General features: G+C 40.9%; 3 protein-coding genes across 16 annotated transcripts in view; 1 reads left to right on the top strand and 2 right to left on the bottom strand.

The window, feature by feature from the left end:
* The window catches only part of SPG11 (SPG11 vesicle trafficking associated, spatacsin), a 42,333-nt gene extending 23,723 nt beyond the window's left edge, over nt 1-18,610 (bottom strand). For 4 of the 7 annotated variants that reach the window (XM_026447817.1, XM_026447821.1, XM_026447818.1 and 1 more), the window contains exons 1-7: nt 18,080-18,478; nt 15,192-15,376; nt 13,552-13,776; nt 11,221-11,422; nt 5,936-6,073; nt 5,297-5,745; nt 2,990-3,135 (exon numbers count right to left, since the gene is read on the bottom strand). In XM_026447817.1, the coding sequence (XP_026303602.1) occupies nt 2,990-3,135; nt 5,297-5,745; nt 5,936-6,073; nt 11,221-11,422; nt 13,552-13,776; nt 15,192-15,376; nt 18,080-18,471 (1,737 nt within the window). In that variant the 5' untranslated portion in view covers nt 18,472-18,478. Of the gene's footprint in view, nt 1-2,989; nt 3,136-5,296; nt 5,746-5,935; nt 6,074-11,220; nt 11,423-13,551; nt 13,777-15,191; nt 15,377-16,710; nt 17,032-17,763; nt 18,057-18,079 lie in introns of those variants that run through there. The other 3 variants (XM_026447816.1, XM_026447820.2, XM_026447819.2) reach the window with 3 other exon arrangements.
* Nucleotides 1-22,993, top strand: part of RTF1 (RTF1 homolog, Paf1/RNA polymerase II complex component) — a 236,534-nt gene that overhangs the window by 32,558 nt on the left and 180,983 nt on the right. The window lies entirely within an intron of this gene.
* Nucleotides 20,400-22,993, bottom strand: part of PATL2 (PAT1 homolog 2) — a 49,271-nt gene continuing 46,677 nt past the window's right edge. For 6 of the 8 annotated variants that reach the window (XM_023196358.2, XM_023196355.1, XM_023196361.3 and 3 more), the window contains 3 exons: nt 22,402-22,499; nt 21,385-21,534; nt 20,400-20,642 (listed from right to left, as the gene is read on the bottom strand). In XM_023196358.2, the coding sequence (XP_023052126.1) occupies nt 20,624-20,642; nt 21,385-21,534; nt 22,402-22,499 (267 nt within the window). In that variant the 3' untranslated portion in view covers nt 20,400-20,623. The remainder of the gene's footprint in view (nt 20,643-21,384; nt 21,535-22,401; nt 22,500-22,993) is intronic. The other 2 variants (XM_023196357.1, XM_023196360.1) reach the window with 2 other exon arrangements.

The raw sequence follows: 22,993 nt of genomic DNA on the forward strand, positions 1-22,993 counted from the left end.
AGTATCACTTATCATTAGAGAAATGCAAATCAAAACCACAATGAGATACCATCTCACACCAGTCAGAATGGCTATTACTAAAAAGCCAAAAAATAACAGGTGCTAGTGAGGTTGCAGAGAAAAGGGAAAGCTTACACACTGCTGGTGGGAATGTAAATTAGCTCAGCCATTGTGGAAAGCAGTTTGGCAATTTCTCAAAGAACTTTAAGCAGAACTATCATTCAACCCAGCAATCCCATTATTGGGTATACAACCAAAGGAATATAAATCATTCTACCATAAAGATACATGCATAAATATATTCCTCACAGCACTATTGACAATGGCAAAGACATGGAATCAACCTAAATGCCCATGATTGGCATTTAGGTTGGCACACTGGTATATTAGTCTATTCTCACACTGCTATAAATATACTACCTGAGAAGAGAAGTTTAATTGACTCACAGTTCTGCATGGCCGGGAGGCCTCAGGAAACTTATAATCATGGTGAAATGTGAAGAGGAAGCAATGCATGTCTTACATGGTGGCAGGAGAGAGAGCACAGGGGAAAACTGCCACTTTTAAACTATCAGATCTCTTGAGAACTCACTATCACGAGAACAGCACGGGGGAAACTGCTCCCATGATCCAATCACCTCCCTCCCTTGACACATAGGAATTACAATTCAAGATGAGATTTGGCTGGGGACACAGAGTCAAACCATATCAATTGGATAAAGAATTTGTGATACATATACACCATGGAATACTATGCAATCATAAAAAAGAACGAGGTCATGTCCTTTGCAGCAACATGGATGGAGCTAGAGGCCATTATCCTAAGTGAATTAATGCAGGAACAGAAAATCAGATACTGGGTGTTCTCAGTTGTAAGTGGGAGCTAAACATAGTACACATGAACAAAAAGAAGTGAACAACAGACACTGGGGCTTACTTGAGGGTGGAGGGTAGGAGGAAGGTGAGGATTGAAAACTACCTATCAGGTACTATGCTTATTACCTGAGTGATGAAATAATCTGTACACCAAACCTCCATGATATGCAATTTACCTATGTGACAAACCTGCAAATGTACCCCGAACCTAAAATAAAAGTTAAAAAAAATTTAAAAAGAAGGTGAAACAACAACTCAAAGAATGGGAGAAAGTATTTGTAAATCATGTATGTCATAGGGTCTAGCATCCAGAATATATCAAGAACTCTTAGAACTCAACAAAAAGACAACCTAATTTAAAAAGGGGCAAAGTAATTCAATAGACATTTCTCCAAAGAAGACACACAAATAGCCAATAAGCATATGAAAACATGTTCAACATGTTTAGTCATTATTAAAAAACAAATGAAAACCACAATGAGATGCCATTTCATTTTGAGTTCACACTGACTAGAGCGGCTAGAATAAAAAACAGACAATAACAAGTGTTAGTTAAGATGTGCAGCTAGCAGAACCCTCATACATTGCTGATGGGAATGTAAAATGGTGCATTAACCGCGGAAGAGTTTGGGGATTGCCCAAAAATAATAAATGACCCAGTAATTCCACAGCTAGGTATATACCCAAGAGAAATGAAAACATACGTCAACACAAAAGCTTGTACACAATGTCCATATCAGGATTATTCATAATGGCCAGAAAGTGGAGACAACCCAAATGTCCATCAGCTGATGAATGGATAAACAAAATGCAGTATATATTGATAAAATGGAATATTCACCCATAAAAATGAATGAAGTTGTAGTGACGCATGCTATATACAATATGAACTTTGAAAACATGCTAGGTCAAAGATGTCAGTCACAAAGGTCACATATTTTATAATTCCATTTACATGAAATGTCCAGAATAGAAAAATCCAGTCAGAAAGTAGATTGGTGTTTAAGAGTGGAGACAACAGGAAATAGGGAGTGGCCACTAATGGTTATGGAGTTTCTTTTTTGAGGTGATGAAAATGTTCTGAATTAGTGATGATGGCTGCACAACTCTGAATATACCAAAGGCCATTGAGCTGTACACTTGTACACTTGAAAAGGGTGAATTTTATGGGTATGTGATTATATCTCAATAAAGCTGTCATTTAAAGAAATTGGCACATAACATCATTAACTTCAGGGACTGTGTGGTATAGCAAAAGGTACCCTGCCCTTGATTCTAGCTCCTGTCTTTATTAATATGGCTCTGGGTCACCCACTCAATCACTGAGAGCCTAAGTTTCTTCATCTGTAAAATAAAAATAATATAAATTACCCAATCTGTCTCATGTGGTTATTTTGGGACGAAATTAGATATTGCATGTAAAAGAGTGTTTGTGAATTATAAAATGCTACATAAATTCAGGTTATGTCTCTTCTGAAGTTGGATTAGAATGGTAGGAAGCAGGCCGCGTGCAGTGGCTCACTTCTCTAATCCCAGCACTCTGGGACACAGCGGGTGAATCACTTGAAATTAGGAGTTCGAGACCAGCCATGGCCAAGAAGGCAAAACCCTGCCTCTACCAAAAAATACAAAAATTAGGTGGGCATGGTGGTGCGTGCCTACAGTCCCAGCTACTGGGGAGGCTGAGGTGGGAGAATCACTTGAACCTGGGAGGCAGAGGTTGCAGTGAGTCCAGATTGTACTACTGCACTCCAGCCTGGGCAACAGAGTGAGACCCTGTGTCAAAAAAAAAAAAAAGTAGGAAGCATAAGGTAGGAATAAAAGATCATTACCGTTCAAGCTTTCCATAACTTATTTCCACTTCATTTAGTCTCATTAGTTTAACGTTGCCTCCATTTCCTGTACCTTTTTCTTACCATTTACTATAATCTTGTAGAGATCTTGTATAAGCAGAGTTAGGGTAATGAAACAGCCAGAACTGTTTAAATAGATATGTAAAGGCCATAGTTCTTTTTGTTGCTAAATTAAATGAATTCTCTCAAATCCTGAATCGAATAAAAGTATATAACACAAAATAATTAAGTAATGTTCTACAGGCATTTAATTCTGTTACCTCTAGTGCATGTATGGGAATGGAGCACCTCCCCCAGCCATTGAGATGACAAAGAATGTCCACAGTGCTGGCACTTCCATGGATCATGAGTCTGTTTAAAAACTCTTCTTGAGTCAAACCAAACAAAATCAGAGAGAGTCCTTTCTCTACAGGAAAAATAAAAGTTAGCTTTAATAAATTAGATTAGATCTTAGGATTATGATTTAGGAATTAATTTTTAATTACCCAATACTTCAGTACTATAATTACAAATATATTTACTGGATATCATGTACTAAAATGACCTTACTTAACTCATCATGATCTTTCAACATTTTTAAAGAAGAGTTTTGTGGGTTTTTCCTTTTTAGAGACAGAGTCTCCCTCCATTGCCCAGGCTGGAGGGCAGTGGTGTGATCATAGCTCACTGCAGCCTCAGACTCCTGGCCTCAAGCAATCCTCCCACCTCAGCCTCTGGAGTAGCCAGAATTACAGCTTCGTGCCATCACACCCAGCTAATTTTTTAAAAATCGTTTTGCTAATTTAAAAAAAAATTTAAATTATTTTGTAGCAATAGGGTTTCACTTTGTTTCCCAGGCTGGTCTCAAACTCTTGGCTTCAAGTGATCCTCTCACCTTGGCCTCCCAAAGTGTTTTGATTACAGGCGTGAGCCACTGCACCCACCAAGAAAATTTATCTTTAAAACACTGACCACAAGGCAAATTATTTTAAGAGCAATGCATTTTATGAAATAGCACAAATTGGCTGGGCACAGTAGCTCCTGCCTGTAATCTCAGCACTTTGGGAGGCCAAGGTGGGTAGATCACCTGAGGTCAGGAGTTTGGGACCAGCCTGGTCAAAACGGTGAAACCCCGTCTCTACCAAAAATAAACAAAAATTTAGCTGGGTGTGGTGGCAGGCGCCTGTAATTCCAGCTACTCGGGAGGCTGAGGCAGGAGAATCGCTTGAACCTGGGAGGCGGAGGGCAGTGAGCCAAGATGACACCATTGCACTCCGGTCAGGGAGACTCCATATCAGGAAAAAAAAAAAAAAAAAAAAAAGCACTAAATCCCACATTTCTACTTTATATTATCTTGCATAACCAATCATGGAAACTTTAATCACTTAGAGATGTCAGATTTCTGGTTTACTATTATAAAATAATTCACAGCTTATTCCTGACACATAGAAATACAAGACTACCAAAATCTGAGTATAGAAGAAACACATGGTTAATTCCAATCACAACATTCAATACCTTTGTAGAAGATGGATTATGCAGTGAATGAATACATATCTGAAATATCAAAATGTCCCATGCCTACAGGGGCCTAGCAGGTAGTGAGAGAAGTGCAAGAAAAACCTAATCAGAAACAAAATGGCTCATGCCAGGCATAGTGGCTCACACCTGTAATCCTAGCACTTTGGGAGGCCAAGCCGGGAGGATTACTTGAGCTCAGGAGTTTGAGACCAGCCTGGGCAAGGTAGTGAGACCTCATCTCTATTGAAAAATGAAAGTACAGCCAGGCATGGTGGCTCACACCTATAATCCCAACACTTTGGGAGGCTGAGGCAGGTGGACTGTTTGAGGTCAGGCATTTGAGACCAGTCTGGTCAGCACTGCGAGGCCTCATCTCTACTAAAAATACAAAAATTAGCTGGGCGTGGTAGTGTATGCCTGTAGTCCCAGCTACTCTGGAGGGAGGTGGAGGTTGCAGTGAGCCAAGATCGCACCACTGCACTCCAGCCTGGGCGACAGAGTGACTCTGTCTAAAAAAAAATTAAAAAAAAAAAGAGAGAAAAATAAAATGGCCCATCTAAGAGAATGACTGAAACACAGCTCCAACTCATAAGTTAACTATGCAGGAATGCAGGCCCAGTGTTGCCAGATCTTATTTTTCAGTAACAGCTGGAAATTAGAATTTGTGTGAAATCCTCTAATTATGAATGTTTATAATCTTTTTTAAAAGCCTAGACAGTGCAAGCCAAGCAAAATAAATATGCAGTTCATACATGGCCCATGAGCAGCTAGCTTACAACCTCTGCTTGTCAAGTCAAATGAAGACTCTTTGAGTTAAAAATAATAATAATAATAAACTTCATTTCTCTCAAACTTTCTCTGACTTAGTATCTTAGCATTTAGCTGGGCAGAAATGACGTTAATTAAAAGCCAAACATATGAGACACTAAGAATAACAAGAACCTTCCTCTATAAACAATTATAATACCACTTAAAGGTGAGGCAGGCACTGAGGCAGAAGTAAAATACAGTAGGAAAGCATACATCTCAGCAATGGTGAATTTCAGTCTGATACAAGACAGTCTCACCTGTCAAAACAAAGCACAGTTGCTGCTCTCCACTACTGTCTACAGGAATACACTTTCTGCCAAGGGAAAAACACTGCATGCCCTGGTTCTCCAAATCCCAGAGGGTAATGGTATAGTCCATCCTTTCCACTTCCCAAGTAAACAGTGCAGTGAATCCTGTCACAGACACACATTTAAAATCTATGGGTTCCTCTTGTTCACTGATGTGCATTATCTTCCATGATCTTCCTGGATTACTGGTCTTGGTATGATCTTTCCGTAGAAAATTATATTGCCCATGCATTATGTCCTGTGGAATCAAAGCCCAGCTCTGTACACTTGTACTGTGGTTACCAGATTCAGGTGACTCTGAATGCAAAATATCCTGGAACCATGGAGCACAACAGGAAACCTCCAGTTTGGAGTTCTTTATTGTTTCATTCAATGATGATAGCTGGGCTTTCCACGACCTGGAAAACAAGGTAAAATATAACTTAACACCTGTCACAGTAAAAGGCACTATGTGAAACACTAAACCAGGGCAAAGATGTTCTTAAGAAAAAAAAGTATCTACCAAATAAAGACCTTTAATGAAAGGGTACAGTGTCAGCATGATAAAAAATAGGAACAATAAACTAAATGAAAAGGAAATTTCTGTACCTATCAATTTGGAAAGAAAACTTGGTCAGTTTCATGTTGTAGGCAGAGTTAACAGGATCATCTTCATCTATCCCTTTAGGTCCTTGAATAGGAAGGTCTTCTAGTGTTCTTTCACACAGTAGGTGTCCTGGGTGTTGCCTATATGAAACAATGATGATCAAACCCAAATTTGTGTTACTATTGCTCCTGTTAAAAATAAGAGACTACAGGCCGGGCGCGGTGGCTCAAGCCGGTAATCCCAGCACTTTGGGAGGCCGAGACAGGCGGATCACGAGGTCAGGAGTTCGAGACCATCCTGGCTAACACGGTGAAACCCCGTCTCTACTAAAAAATACAAAAAGCTAGCCGGGCGAGGTGCTGGTGCCTGTAGTCCCAGCTACTCGGGAGGCTGAGGCAGGAGAATGCGTAAACCCGGGAGGCGGAGCTTGCAGTGAGCTGAGATCCGGCCACCGCACTCCAGCCCTGGCGACAGAGCGAGACTCCGTCTCAAAAATAAATAAATAAATAAATAAATAAATAAATAAATAAATAAGAGACTACAGAGAAGGAATAGTATGGACACCAAATTCCCCAGAAAGGAACTCCTTATCTCCCTTGCTTATGCCACAGTAATAAAGTCAACTGTAAGAATTTTATTCTATTAAGGGCAGTTACCTTGATAAAGCAATAAGAACACTTACTGTCTACTATATTTCAGATGTTATGCTAAACACTTTACACAATCTCTTATTTAAGACTCTCAACAACCCTGTGAGGTAAATATAACCCCATCTTATAGATTTGGAAACTAAGGTTCAGAAACACTTTGAAACAGACTAATGTGACCATCAAGTCTAGTTTTTTTTTTGTTTTTTTTGTTTTTTTTTTTTGAGACAGAGTCTCACTGTCACCCAGGCTGGAGTGCAGTGGCGTAATCTCAGTTCACTGCAACCTCTGCCTCCCAGGTTCAAGCAATTCTCCTGTCTTAGCCTCCCAAGTAGCTGGGACTACAGGTGCATGCCACCACAGCTGGCTTATTTTTGTATTTTTAGTAGAGATGGAGTTTTACCATGTATTGGCCAAGCTGGTCTCAAACTCCTGACCTCAAGTGATCCACCTGCCTTGGCCTCTAATCCAGATTTTAAAATCACTCATTATATTGCAACCACAAAGTAAGATTTAGGCTTAGACCAGAGGAATGTATAAGAACTAGAAGGCAAAGTATGTGTGTGGCTATAGGTGGGACAGTGTATGTGGAAAAGGGGGGCTGTTACATTTGAGAAACAAAGAAGGCTAGGGTGGCTAACGTATAGAAAAAATGAGAAGTAAGATGGAATGGGATGAGGTTAGAAAGATAGTTCAGGGCCCCATAGGCTATTAAGAATTTTAAACTTTTATCTGAGAGGGAAAAGGAACCTGAAGAAGGCTTTTAAGCAGAAAAGCAATATGAACAGAGGCAGAAGAGTAGCTAGGGGAACAAGGGGAAGGATTTTATCTCCTCGAGCACTTGCATTATTAAATATTAATCCTTTAAACAACTTGAAGGTAATTTGTTGGCACAACCATATGACACTGTCCCAGGATGATGATGAAAAGAAGTTAGAGAAGGTAGGGTGAAAATGAGAAGATGCAAGAGAAAATAGTTCCCCCATCAACAAAATAAAAGGTAGATACCCCTGCCCCAGATGTTAATGCCTGGCTACACCTCTGATAAAATATGCATTTTAACAACATCACTCTAGTTACTCTATTGTGGATGGATTTGAGGGGGTAAGAATAGGCATGAGGAGATCAAGTAGGAAACTATTAAAGTAGTTCAATTAAGAGATGATGGTGGCATAGATTAGAGTTGAGAAAAGTGGACAAACAAAAGAAACATTTAGGAGACAGAATGGCTAGATGATTAACTGGATGTGGATCTAATACAAAAAAGAAGTTGGAGACACAGTAGTCCCTCCCCTCTTATCCACAGCAGATACATTCAAGACACACAGTAGGTACCTGAAACTACAGATAGTACCAAACCCTATACACACAGTTGACCCTTGAATATCACAGGTTTGAAATCCATGGGTCCACTTATATGATGTTTTTTTCCCAAAAATATATTGGAAAAATTTTTAGAGATTTGCAACAATTTGTTTAAACTCACAAATGAACCATGTAGCCTAGAAATATATTTTTTTCAGACAGGGTCTTGCTCTGTTGTCCAGGCTGGAGTACAGTAGTGCAATGACAGCTCACTGTAGCCTTGATCTCCTGGACTCAAGCAATCCTCCTGCCTCAGCCTCCAGAGTAGCTGAGACCATAGGCATGTACTACCATGCTCAGTTTAGCCTAGAAATATTTTTTAAAATCAAGATTAAGCCAGGTATGTCATGAATGCATAAAAGTTACATAGATCCTACTCTATCATTTTCTACCATAAATTATGCACAAATTGGCCGGGCACAGTGGCTCATGCCTGTAATCGCAGCACCTTGGGAGGCTGAGGCAGGTGGATCACTTGAGGTCAGGAGTTCAAGACCAGCCTGGCCAACATGGCAAAACCCCATTTCTACTGAAAATACAAAAATTAGCTGGGCTTGGTGGTACACACCTGTACTCCCAGCTACTCGGGAGGCTGAGACAGAAGAATCACTTGACCTCAGGAGGTGGAGGTTGCAGTGAGCCGAGATTGTACCACTGCACTCCAGCCTGGGCAACAGAGCAAGACTCCATCTCAAAATTTAAAAAAAACCAAAACCACAAACTTAGCATAAAAAGTTAAGACTGGCCAGCTGATCATGCCTGTAATTCCAGCATTTTGGGAGGCCAAGGTGGTCGGATCACCTGAGGTCATGAGTTCGAGACCAGCCTGGCCAATGTGGTGAAACCCCGTTTCTACTAAAAATACCAAAAATTAGCCGGGCATGGTGGTGGGCGCCTGTAATCCCAGCTACTCAGAAGACTGAGACAAGAGAATCGCTTGAACCCGGGAGGTGGAGGTTGCAGTGAGGTGAGATCACACCATTGCACTCCATCCTGGACAACGAGAGCGAAACTCCGTCTCAAAAAAGAAAAAAAAAAAGTTAACATTTAGCAGAACCTACGTACACACTTACAGACTGTACATGATACCATTCAAAGCCAAAGAAAATGTAAACAAATGTCAAGATGTAGTATTAAATAACTACATATAATTAGCTGTAGTATATACCATACTGCTGTAATAATCTCATAGCCACTTCCTGTTGCCATTGCAGTGAGCCCTAGTGTTGTAAGTATCTGTTTAAAATGCCTTGTGATACTAATAATCTCTGTGTGAGCAGTTCTTCTCTCCAGCAAATTATGTATCACAGTAAAAAGTGATGTCTCTAGCTGGCACGGTGGGTGAACGTATAGTTCCAGCTACTTGGGAGGCTGAGCTGGAGGACTGCTTGGGCCCAGGAATATGAGTCCAGCCTGGGCAACATAGCAATATCCTGTCTCTAAAATAATAACAACATAATTTTTTAAAAGTGATTTCTTGTGGTTCTCATGTATTTTTCATCATGTTTTGTACCATACCATAACCTTGAATAACACCATGGGACCCATATGAAATGTAATGGTGGAAATGCTCCCAAGTAGAGAAAAGTCATGACATTGTGAAAAAAACATGAATTGCCTGACATATACCATGGGTTGAGGTATGCTGATGTGGTTGCTTGCCTTTTCAGACAGACTACTCATCTTGTAAACAGATTATGTAGAGTATCAATACAGTACAGTATTGTACATGTATTTTCTCTTCCTTAAGATTTTCTTAACATTTTCTTTTCTGTAGCTTACTTTATTGTAAGAATACAGTATAATACATATAACATACAAAATATGTGTTAACCAACTGTTTATGTTATCAGTAAGGTTTCTGGTCAACAGTAGGCTATTAGTAGCTAAGTTTTGGGGGAGTCAAAAGTCATATGTGGCATCTTGATTGTGCAGGGGGTTGGCATCCCCGAGTTGTTCAAGAGTCAACTGCACTGTTTTTTCCTATGCATACATTCCTGTAATAAAGTTTAATTTATAAATTAGGCAGTGAGTAATAACTAACAATAGGACAATTACAAAAATATACTGTAACAAAAGTTATGTGAACGTAGTCTTTCTTAAAATATCTTAGCGTATGTAATATTTCTGAACCACAATTGACCAGGAGAAAGTGTAACTGTGGATAAAGATGACAACTATATAAAAAAGAAGAAATGGAGAAAGGCCCCTAAAAAGGATGGAAGGAATAGGATCTAAAGCACACAGAGAGGGATGGGCCTTCATAGGAGGCAAGGTCATCCAAGAAAAGTTGGGAATAAAGAGATTAATGCAAGTTTGAGGAAAATAGAGAAGGTTTAAAAATACAGTTGTAAAGAATGGGCTCATGAAAAATCACTGTAAAATTTTCAAGCAACATTAAGACCAATTAAAGATACTAAGTGTGAACCTAGAGTGGTATCAATTTTCTTTTGTTGTTTTCTACAAGTACTCAGCTGCCTGACTGTAGACACTGTGAAGGCAGAAAAAAAGATTTCAATCAGGGTTGAAATTTTGCCAGACCAAGTGCTATCACAGGGCAGGAGCAAGAGTTTAGAGTACATGCAAGAAAGTAACTGGTATGATGGACCACAGAATCTATGCTGGAAAGAGAGGGAAGTGAAGATAGGAGGGGGTGAAGAGTAGAAGGTCAATGAATTGGAAATTCCAGTGAGGTCAGAGGACAGGTGAAGTGGGAGTACTTGAGTAAGCAAGCTGGCAAGTTTGGGAAGTTGTGGTCAGAGACTCAGATGTAAAAAGTAGTGACTTGGGGGTGGGCCGACTTCAAATACTGACAAAGCCTTGGGTATGGCTGTGGAGGTGGAAAGCTAAGGTAAACTGGAAGAAAAAGTCATTGACGATGAATTTAAAGAACAAATCATGAATCTGGGTTCTCAAAGAGCTTATAAACTATGGGAAACATGAGAAAATTAGGGAAATAACATGTCTATACAATTAAGTGCTAAACTGTGGTTTAAAATTGTGTAATTTTGATTTACATGACATAACCCATATATGATAACACATAAGTCAAAATCAAAACTTTGATGAACATGCAAAAATAAAAAGGTGGCCAGTGGTCATTTATACATATTATTCCGTAACTACTTTACAATGTATTAGCTAGAACATAATATAACTGAATAGAAAAAGAAACACTAGTTAAAAAAAAAAAAAAAAAAAACTAACAAGGATATTTTTAACCTCTTATCAGTCAATTATTTACCTCAAAATAGAAACTGCCATCATCTACATACCTGAAATACAAATTTAAGTTAAGAGCAATTGCAGAGTTGGATGAGCTGACAATCACTACAACATCGAGGTCCTGAGACACTTTCAGTGAAGTAAATGAAGAAATCTTGGCTGGCTCCTGCTGCTGCTCATTACACATATCTTCTTCGTGAAGTGCTAAATCCACATGAGCTACATACGTACCATCCACAACATCAAAAATGTCTTTGAGTTAGAGTTAAAAGAAAATGCCAGTTTTATAAGTATGACTAACCATTTAAAGCACAGGTTGGGATAAAGCTATAGACTTTATCACTCCAATTTTGTAGGTATAACAGAAGAAGACTGAAAACTGAGGCAAGTCCCCATTGTAACAATCAGATGACTATGAAGTTGGTGGTACAATAAAGAACCTGATACCAACTTCTTCAACAATACCTGCTGAACATCTACTGTGGGCCATGCCCAGAGGCACTACTATTTTCTAACAACACTGGCTAAGAGATGAGGTAAACCTAATATATTTTATGTAACCCAATACTGTCTATCCAAAGTATTATCAACATGCAGTCCGTATAAAAACTGAGACATTTTATGTTCTTTTTCTTGTATAAATGTTCAAAGTCTGTTATTTTACACTTACAGCACATCTTTTTTTTTTTTTTTGAGGCAGAGTCTTGCTCTGTCGCCCGGACTCGAGTGCAGTGGCCGGATCTCAGCTCACTGCAAGCTCCGCCTCCCGGGTTTACGCCATTCTCCTGCCTCAGCCTCCCAAGTAGCTGAGACTACAGGCGTCCGCCACCTCGCCCATCTAGTTTTTGTATTTTTAGTAGAGACGGGGTTTCACTGTGTTAGCCAGGATGGTCTCGATCTCCTGACCTCGTGATCCGCCCGTCTCGGCCTCCCAAAGTGCTGGGATTACAGGCTTGAGCCACCGTGCCCGGCCTACACTTACAGCACATCTTAATTTGGATACTAAATTTTCATCATAAATACCTGATCTGTATTGAGACTTCATAAAATTCAAGGTTGAAAGTTGGAACAACTAAAGTTGTAACAAACATCCTTAAAACTTCTCCAATGACTGAACTGAGTATCAGCTTTTAAATCTAAAGTAATAAAAATTAGCTGGGCATGGCGGCCCATGCCTATAGTCCCAGCTACTCGGTAGGCTAAGGCATGAGAATCGCTTGAGCCCAGGAGGCAGGGGTTGCAGTGAGCCAAGATCACGCCACTGCACTCCAGCCTGGGTGACAGTGAGACCCTTTCTCAGGAGAAGAAAAAAAAATTTAATTACACAAAATTAAGAATTCAATTCCCAAGTTATGCTAGCCAATTTCATATGCTCAAAGCCACATATGCTTAGTGCCTACTGTTTTGGACAGTACAGTTCTATAACCTGGCAACAAAAATTGTTACTCTAGTACTTATGACATTTTTGCAAAAATTATATACCTATTACAAAATATAAAAAGCATCCTTTCAATTCAGAAACTAAAGTTCCAAAATCATAAAGGGTAATTTGTCAAATCTTCAGAATAATTTTGCTGATGACCAATAGATCTGCTGGAGACAATAACGCATATTTTCCAAGATCAAATTAACGATGGCTAAGCAAACATTCATTAATATGATGGAAACATCATTAGAGACAAGAGGTAGATTATATTTACATATGAAAAGATATGTATCACAACATAAGCAGTCATTTTTTTTTTTTTTTTTTTTAAGACTGTCTCGCTCTGTTGCCCAGGTTGGAGTGCAGTGGTACCATCTGGGCTCACTACAACCTCCGCCTCCCAGGTTCAAGCAATTCTGCTGCCTCAGCCTCCTGAGTAGCTGGGATTACAGGTATGCACCACCATGCCCGGCTAATTTTTTTGTATTTTTAGAAGAGATGGGGTTTCACCATATTGGCCAGGCTGGTCTCTAACTCCTGACCTTGTGATCCACGCACCTCAGCCTCCTAGAGTGCTGGGATTACAGGCGTGAGCCACCACGTCCGGCCACATTAAGCACACAGTAGATATTCAAGAAATACATTTTGAATAAATAGGTAAAGAAGAGAATATACAATTTTAAAAGAACACAAATTCGTATGATTAAGACTACTAAAAATGTACATACTGGAAAATATAATATATAGTATGTATACTATATATTCAAATAGAATATAAAGTAGTATACAATTTAGTATTTTAAGTCTACAAGGATCTTTTTCCATGAAAAGTTTTACTGAAAAATTAACCACGCTCCCTATATCCCAGCCCCCAAAACTAAAGCCTAAAAAGGCTTATCTTTCTAGGTATTCTTCTCCTCTACATGTCAATCAACACTTCTACCACCAAGGATACAGATCCAGCCTAAACTACTCAAAACAAAAAGAATTCCTCTGCAGAGCTGCGTGTCAATAATCATGTCCACTGCCTGTGCAGGCAAGGGTAGTTTGAAACAGTTGAGTACTCTAATTGCAGCATCTCTTTCAGGAAATATAATATGTAGGATGATACATTTGTTGATGAACAATAACGATGTGTTATTGTGAAATGACAGGATTCTCAAAGACAATAAGGAAATACCTACAAAACAAAAGGATATTATTTCAAACTCATTGGTCACAATTTTACAACTGGTACATTTGATTTTATAAACCTAACACAAAAAAAAAAAAACAAAAAAGGAACTGGACTTAGTCTAACTCTACGCAGTTATCGTTCACTCCCACCTAAGGAAGTAGTCATTGGGAAGTGGGTAAGAGGATGAATAAAGATGGCCTGCAATGTCTCTGGTTCCGTTTATGCTACTCTGATAGCACACTAGAAGGAATATTCAAAAAAGTCAACTTGCCCATGGGACCCCCTAAGAACAATCACTGTTTTTTTTTTTTGGACGGAGTCTCACTCTGTCACCCAGGCTGGAGTGCAGTGGCGCAATCTTGGCTCACTGCAAGCTCCGTCTCTCGGGTTCACGCCATTCTATTGCCTCAGCCTCCCGAGTAGCTCTGACTACAGGGGCCCGCTACCACACCCAGCTAATTTTTTATATTTTTAGTAGAGATGGGGTTTCACTGTGTTAGCCAGGATGGTCTCGATCTCCTGACCTCGTGATCTGCCTGCCTTGGCCTCCCAAAGTGCTGCGATTACAGGCATGAGCCTGTAATTTTTCTTTGAAAAAGAAAAAAAGAAGAAACCTTATAATCAAGGGTGAAGAGTATGTTACTGCTTTAAAAAGAGGCCTGAGTGCTTTGATTTCTGCTCCCTGCAGCCAACAGCTCTATAAGCAGTCTAGATCAGCATTGTCGAATAGAAATATAATGTAAGCCACATACATGCCTTAAAATTTTCTAGCAGGGGTGGCTCACACCTGTAATCCCAGCACTTTGGGAGGCCCAGGTGGGCGGATCACTTGAGGTCAGGAGTTTGAGACCAGCCTGGCCAACATGGTGAAACCCTGCCTCTACTAAAAATATAAAAATTAGCCAGGCGTGGTGGCAGGCACCTGTAGTCCGAGCTACTCGGGAGGATGAGGCGCAAGAATCGCTTGAACTGGGGAAGCGAAGGTTGTAGTGAGCTAAGACGACACCACTGCACTCCAGACTGGGTGACAGAGTGAGACACTGTCTCAAAAAAATAAAATAAAATAAAAATAAATAAAATTTTCTGGTAGCCACAAGAAACAGGTGAAATTAATTTTAATAATATACATTAGCTTATATCCAAAGTATTTCATATTTTGAAATGTAATTAAATACAACAAACTGAGATACTTTACTTTTTTAGTATTGTCTTCAAAATCTAATATGCATATGACACAAAGTACATCTTAATTCATATTAACCACATTTCAAGTACTCAATAGCCCCATCTGCCTAGTGACTACTATATCAAACACTGTAGACCTGATTTCACATCTATGAGAACTTTTCCTGAAGTATATAACTACATGATAATGTCACAAATTTAAATACGCTGAAAGACCACCTGTAGATACTTACTGATATCTTGATCTTCAATGAGCTTTTGCAATGCCTCCCCACTATAGCTACACAAAATGGCTGCATCACATCTTCCATCTTTCAAATTAAATTCATAGATAAGCAGTTCATAATTTTCACCAAGAGCGAGCAGTTTGGGCTTGTCAGTTGGTGTGCTGCTGTTACGAGAATCCTCCCATATAAAGCTAAGAAAAAAGTTTAGATTTATTGTATTCTATATCCGCAATAATATTTACCCACAATGGTGGGGGTAGAAGGGCTGAATAAGTAGAGAACAGTTTTGCTGACCGGGTAGCATTCATTCTACACTTCAATTTAAGAGAACATAAACTGCTCTAGGACTTCCCTCCTCTTCTTGCTTCCCTTTTACATCAACACAAAAATACAGAAGTGGGTGGTAAAAAACAAAAATGTGGGGCTCAGAGCAAGAAATGATGGCTCCTTTTATTCTTTCATCTTTAATCCCAACTAATATGTTTAAACAAACTGTCATGATCAAGGGTAGGTATCAACAATAAAATACGTATATTATTTATATGAGGCGGTATTTACAATAAAACAGGCTTTTGATAACTTAAATGTTTTGACTTTTAAAAAGAAAGTGATTATTTGTATTTATAGACTGATGATTCCAAAATCTTGAAAAACTTTGCCTAATAGAACCTTCTGTGATGGAAGAGTTTTATGTTAGCATTGCCCTTGAAATGTGGGGCAACTGAGGAACCAAATTTTTTACTTTAACAGCCACATGTAGCTAATGACTATCATTACTAAACAGTACAGTTATGGAATTCTTAAACTGTAATGTCAAAATAACAACACTGGCAAGACTGATGGTGTTTCAGCTTCAAATTAAACATTAAAATTAAATTACATATTACAAATAAAAGCCCCAAATCTGAAAATAACACAATGGAAAGAGGTGAGGCTATACCATGCTGATAAAATTTCATCTTTTAAGAAATTTGCTTTTTCTACAGAAGTAGTAAGTTTTATACTTCTGGAGTAGTATATAAAACTACTGCGGTACATACATGATTTTATTCAATAAGTAATAAAACTATGTATTTTATAATACTACAGTAGTTTTATACTATTACTGTGTTATTATGTCCTTATTAGATAAAAAAAGACACATTTCTGACTTCATATTGATAAATGTAGAAAACCTAAGTGTCAAAATATACAAAAGTTAAACTAAGATATACTTAAAAGGTAGAGTACATCATTAGCATAGGGACAATATTGCCACATGGAAAGACAGGAAATTTTCAAGGCAATAAACAAGATATATGATGTAATTTCAACAATATAAAAAAGGTCTATGTACTTTGAAAAAGTAGGAAGTAAACTCTAAATACTATAAACATGCCCTTATTTTTACCCTATGAAGTATTTTAACTGAATTAAAATTCAATTCAAATAAAAAAATTAAAAAGTCCTTTCTTAGTCCTCCTCCCCTCCAATTTCATGAACTAGCATATGAATGCCCCCTTTATTTCATCTGGGTATGTCTTACCTTTTCTGCTGGGTTCTCAAACACCTAAAGATTTCTGCTTTTCTTTCTGTCCCATTCCTCTCTTTACAGAGCCACATTCATAGGTACTTGATACTGCTAAATAAACTAACTTCCCCTAAACTAGTTTATAAATAACTTAGTTTATAATAGTTTATAAACTAAATGCAGAGATTCCTCTTCCTAGCAACTAGACATCAAGGATAGAGAAGACAAACCCAGAAGAGTTAAGCATTCATTGATTTATCAAACGAATCTCTAAATGTCAGGAGCTGTTAGAGGAGCTGGAGATTCCAAGATGAATAAGACAGCTTTCAGCTACTCGTCTTAAAGAGACAGTTGTGAAAATACTTACTATTAATAATTATTAAAAGAACAGGTCGGGCTCAGTGGCTCACGCCTGCAATCCCAACACTTGGGCAGGGAGACGCGGGATCATTTGAGCCCGGGAGTTTGAGAGTAGCCTAGGTAGCACAGTGAGACCTCATCTCTACAAAAAAATAGAAAAATTAGCCAGGCCTGGTGGTACACGCCTGTAGTTGTAGCTACTGGGGAGGCTGAGCCCGAGAAGTCAAAGCTGGCTGCCGTGAGTCGTGACTGAGCCACTACACTTCAGCCTGGGCGACAGCGACCTTGTCTTTAAAAAAAATAAAAATAAAAAAGCACGCCCCTCAAAATATTGACAGGGCATTCCTAAATTTTATGATGTAAACTCTTAAGTACTGAACCAAAGCTACAGAAGTACAAAGTAACGCATTATTGTAATCATGTTTGTCTTCCCCAAACATGTGTGCCTCGCAAGAAAGAAGTGTCTTACTCAACTTTTTAGGCACTGCTCCTATGTAACAGCAGGCACACAATATTTGTTGAATAAGTTAAGGGACAAACTGGACTCTGTCCTTGAAGAAGAGGACTACATGTGAAGAAAAACGCTATTAATTTCAAGGACATGAAAAAAAGTATCAGGATGATTCAAATTAGAGATGATCCTCAGCTGGCATCTTTAACTGAAAGACGAAATGGGCATGGGACTCGACCCTATGACAGTTAATCAACCTGTGTTGATAAAGAATCAGCGCCTCAGCTGAGACCGTTCTGGGTTCGCCGCAGGTGGCACAGGAGCTGGACGCCATCTCCGCCCACCCGGAACAGGGGAGCCGGGCTGCCGGAATGCAACGAGGCAAGTGCTTCAGGTCGGAGGAAAGCTTTTGAGAGGAAACCAGGCTCGTCTCTGGGCCGTTTCCTGCGGCTGTCACCCTTCTCCCGCCACCTCTATAGCTGCAGGAAGGCCTCGGCGTGAGCCCTTGGGACTCCGCCAGCCTAGCCTAGGCTCTGGACTCCCCCAATGGCCCAGCTCACCCTCAGCACTTACTGCCAAAAGGGGCCCTCCAGGCAGCAGCGACCCCGGCCCCGGCTGCCAGGCGCCAAAGAAAGCACCTGGAGGCTGCCCGCAGCCGTCAGGCTCCCCAGAGCCTCCTGCTGTGTGTGCAGCTGCGCCCGGGAGCCCAGCTGCCCCATCGCCTCGGCGGGGACCGGCACCAACAGCATCGGCAGAACCCGCCCCATGGCCGCGGCGCCCCAGCTACCGCCGGCGGAAGCAGCACTCGCGGCCCCCTCCTCTGCAGCCATCTTGGCCCGGCCGTTACTTCCGGGCACTTTCGCCGGAACCTGATTGTGTCGTGGGCATGCGCGGTGTACGGAGCGGCTCACGCTCGGCCTCGTGACTCCCGCGGAGCCCTCTCGGCTGTCTCCGGTCGGTTCCATTCCTTTCCTGTGGGGGGCAGTACCAGCCTCTATAGCAAAGCCACTACTGCTCTGGCCCCAGTCCCACTCTGCTTAACGACCCTGGCATGCTTGAAGGCCTAACCTAGCGTAGCAGACCGTTGCAGCCGTTCTCGCTCTGTGCATTACCCTTTGCCTTCTTGGTCAGGCTGCCTCCAGCTCCCCTGGAACCCAGTTCCTGCCTGTTTTCTTCGCTTTTCTTATTGTGCTGTTTGCTTACAGGCTCTGGGGTGGTGCCATTTCCTTGGTAGCATGGATCAAGGCTTACAGTGTGGATCCATAGTGAGGGTGTTGATCCGAAAGTTGAAGTCAAATAATATCCATTGTAACAGAGAGACGGGGTAAGTAAGGGGTGGAGATGGTAGAGCTCCTGTCTGTTTTCTCAGAGAAGTATGATCCAAGATCAAGAGGAGAGGAGCAACGGGTTTGAGGTGAGGAGTTAATAGGCATTTTGGTAAAGTCTGCTAAAAGACAGCTGTACCTTCTTAACACATTTTCCACATTCAGAACATTTCCGCATAAATGTAACCCCTATTGACAGGCCTCCCTAAGCCATTCAACCTAAAGTCCCTTTTACTGCAGTCTCTCACCTTGTTTTGTTTTTAATCATAGTATTTATCACTACTTGATATTTTCTGCCAGTTCCTGTCCAATCAGAATGTAAACTTCAAAAGAGCAAGGACTTTGTTGCTCACCACTGTCCTTGCTAGTACCTAAAACAGTGCCCGTTTCATGAAAGGTACTCCAGCATTTGTTGATCAATGCATGACCTTATTTGTCAAAATAAAAGCAAACTTTTTTTTTTTTTTTTTTTTTGAGATGGAGTCTTGCTGTGTCACCCAGGCTGGAGTGCAGTGGTGGGATCTCAACTCACTGCAACCTCTGCCTTCCCGACTCAAGCAATTCTCCTTCCTCAGCCTCCCTGGTAGCTGGGATTACAGGCGCACACCACACCGAGCTAAATTTTTGTATTTTAGTAGAGACGAGGTTTCACCATGTTGGCCAGGCTGGTTTCGAATTCCTGACCTCAGGTGAATTACCCATCCCAGCCTCCCAAAGTGCTAAGATTACAGATGTGAGCCACCGTGCCCTGCTGAAACCAAACATTTTATATCACAAGGGAGATATATTCAACCTTCTAAGCTTAGCTAGGGCTGTTTTCTCTCTATAAAAAATGGCAACGTTAAAGCAATTTCTAAGGTTATACTTGTGTTAGCTACAAGGCCTCGTCCCTTATAATCAGGACAGTCTTCTCATGCCTGTAAATCGCAGCACTTTGGGAGGCCAAGTTGGGAGGATCACTGGAGCCTACCCTTGCCAACATAGGGAGACCCTTGTCTCTACAAAAAAAATTTTAAAAAATTTTTAAACAGTTTTGCTCTTATTGCCCAGGCTGGAGTGCAGTGGTGCAGTTTTGGCTCACTGCAACCTCCAACCTCTGCCTCCCGGGTTCAAGCGATTCTCCTGCCTCAGCCTCCAAGTAGCTGGGATTACAGGCATGTGCCACCATTCCTGGCTGATTTTGTATTTTTAGTAGAGACGCAGTTTCTGCACATTGGTCAGGCTGGTCTCAAATTCCTGACCCTCAGGTGATCCGCCCGCCTTGGCTCCCCAGAGTGCTGGGATTACAGTCATGAGCCACTGCATCTGGTCAAAAAAAATTTTTTTTAAATACTAACTGGGTGTGGTGTCACATGCCTATAATCCAAGCTACTCAGAAGACTGAGGTGGGAGGATCACTTGAGCCTGGAGGTCGACGCTGCAGTGAGCCATGATGATGCCACTGCACTCCCACATGGGTGACAGAGTAACAACCTTGTCTTAAAGAAAAGCAAAAGGACATTCCTGGAACATTCACACATGAGATAACCTTCATTATGGATTTTAACTTACAAGCAAGTTCCAACACATCATTCTATTATCTCTTTAATTATACCTTATTATGCCATGTCTTATTTTTAGGCACATCATTTAGATTTTTGAAGAAAGGATATGAAAATGTTTGGGGAAGGGTTCTCCAATATATAAAGGCTTAAGAAATGTCTTCAGACTCTCTGGATCCCTGTAAACACAGTCTATAAGCTAGTGTCCGATGATTCAACTTCCCACATACATGTATTCCAGAACAAACAGATCAGTAGATCCAGGCAAACCTATAAAGAGAACAGGTGTTAACTGCAAGCACAATTCTACTTTGCAAGCATTTATATAATTTGACTAGTATCTGACTCTAGCAGTAATTCTGAGGACAGAGATGACCATGTTATTCGTGCTTATATCCTGGAATAGTTGTCCCTCAAGTATTTCTTGAATGAATGAATAATTCAGGTTCTTAAAATAATTCTTGACTTCGGCCCAGCGCGGTGGCTCAAGCCTGTAATCCCAGCACTTTGGAGGCCGAGACGGGTGGATCACGAGGTCAGGAGATCGAGACCATCCTGGCTAACATGGTGAAACCCCGTCTCTACTAAAAAATACAAAAAAAAAAAACTAGCCGGGCGAGGTGGCGGGCGCCTGTAGTCCCAGCTACTCGGGAGGCTGAGGCAGGAGAATGGCGTGAACCCGGGAGGCGGAGCTTGCAGTGAGCCAGGATCCGGCCACTACACTCCAGCCTGGGTGACAGAGCAAGACTCCGTCTCAAAATAATAATAATAATAATAATAATTCTTGCCTTCAAATAGCTTAGCACTATAAATGACAAAGTGCTTGGAATAAAAGGTTGGCTGAAGACTTGGTCAAGACTGGTTACACAGTAAATGTCAGTGTGTAGAACCACTTCTAAAAGCACATGTTCCTTCATGCTCATAAATTAAAAGAAGGAAGTAGTGAAGCAAGTAACAGAACATAGATTGGGCTTGAATAAGGGACTTTGACCTTGTTTCTGTGATTACTTACTCCATCCTGGCCTCCAGCTGCTGAACCAATTGTTTGTCCACATGGTGACAGAACAGGGGAAGTAGGTTGCTGGGGAAAGCTAGGGGTTCTGCCAGAGAGGCTGTAGGCATTTGGGCTATTTCCCAGGCAATCAGAACCACCATGTCTGTCCTAGAGAGCATAAATATAAATATAAGCAAATAAATTTGCTTAAGAAACAGACTCAGGGCCAAGGTTTCTTATTCTTTCCATTGCTACTACCATTGTCCTCCACCCCCAGGTAGCAGTTCAGAGATAACATTTGCATGTTTGCTACATGCCAAGCAATGCTTAGTGCTTTACACATTTCCCTTCCTATTTAATCTTAAGAACTATGAGGGGTTAATACCATCATCCCTAGTTTGTAGATAAAGAAACAAACTAAGAGAAGTGAGAAGTGAAAGAACTTGCCCTAAAGTTATATTGCTAGTAAGTGATACAGTCAGAATTCAAACCTAGGTCTTTTTTTTTTTTTTTTTTGAGACGGAGTCTCGCTCTGTCGCCTAGGCTGGAGTGCAGTGGCTGGATCTCAGCTCACTGCAAGCTCCGCCTCCCAGGTTCCCGCCATTCTCCTGCCTCAGCCTCCCGAGTAGCTGGGACTACAGGCACCCGCCACCTCGCCCGGCTAGTTTTTTGTATTTTTTAGTAGAGACGGGGTTTCACCGGGTTAGCCAGGATGGTCTGGATCTCCTGACCTCGTGATCCGCCCGTCTCGGCCTCCCAAAGTGCTGGGATTACAGGCTTGAGCCACCGCGCCCGGCCCTGTCTTTTTAAACTCTAAAGCTTGTCCCCTTAGGTACTATGTTATACTGCCTCCTAGAAGAAACCAAAACTCTAGGGCACTACTTAAAAAAAGCAGAACAGCTACAACACGGCTACTTCTTTCTCTATCCAACCTCCTCCTCAGTACTTGAAATGCCCCAGGAAATACTTCATCTGGCTCAGTCTGCACATCCCAGGGGTACTGAGATAGTATTTACAAGGCCATTCTGATCTTACCAAGCTGTACGGTCACTGTTGGGTTCCTCTAGGGAAGAATCCAGCGATACCAGCTGCTCCCCATGACTCAGTAGGGCATAGAGCAAAGATATTCCAAACTGCAAGGTACAAATATTCCAGCGCAAAATGAGTTCACTCTCAGCATTTGGTGCTTTCCTGACTCTTATCTTCCCAACTAAAGGACAGGTTAACATTTAGAGATGGAGCCCAAGATATCCACAAGGGCTGTCAGGTTTTACACTGGTGAGCCAAAGAACTCTCTAACCTTTCCATAGGAATCACTGCTCTGAACTTTTCCAAAAGACACTCTTGGAGAGCTGATTAAATGCATATTTCTAGGCTTGACTCCTAGGAGGAGGAGGTTAGGAATGCCTCCAGGAATCTGAGGCAGGTAGTCTGTGGACCCCACTTTAAAAGGCACTTCTTTAAGCAAAGACCTTCAGTGTGGCATACACGAGATAATCCACTGGCATATTAAAAGACAGTATCAAAATTTTCACATCTAGAGTCTTTTCTTTAAAATTTTCTATCTTATATTTATTATATACCTATTGGCCGGGTGCAGTGGCTCATGCCTGTAATTCCAGCACTT

This window comes from Piliocolobus tephrosceles, chromosome 6 (assembly GCF_002776525.5).
Source record: "Piliocolobus tephrosceles isolate RC106 chromosome 6, ASM277652v3, whole genome shotgun sequence".
In the NCBI taxonomy this organism is placed as follows: domain Eukaryota; kingdom Metazoa; phylum Chordata; class Mammalia; order Primates; family Cercopithecidae; genus Piliocolobus; species Piliocolobus tephrosceles.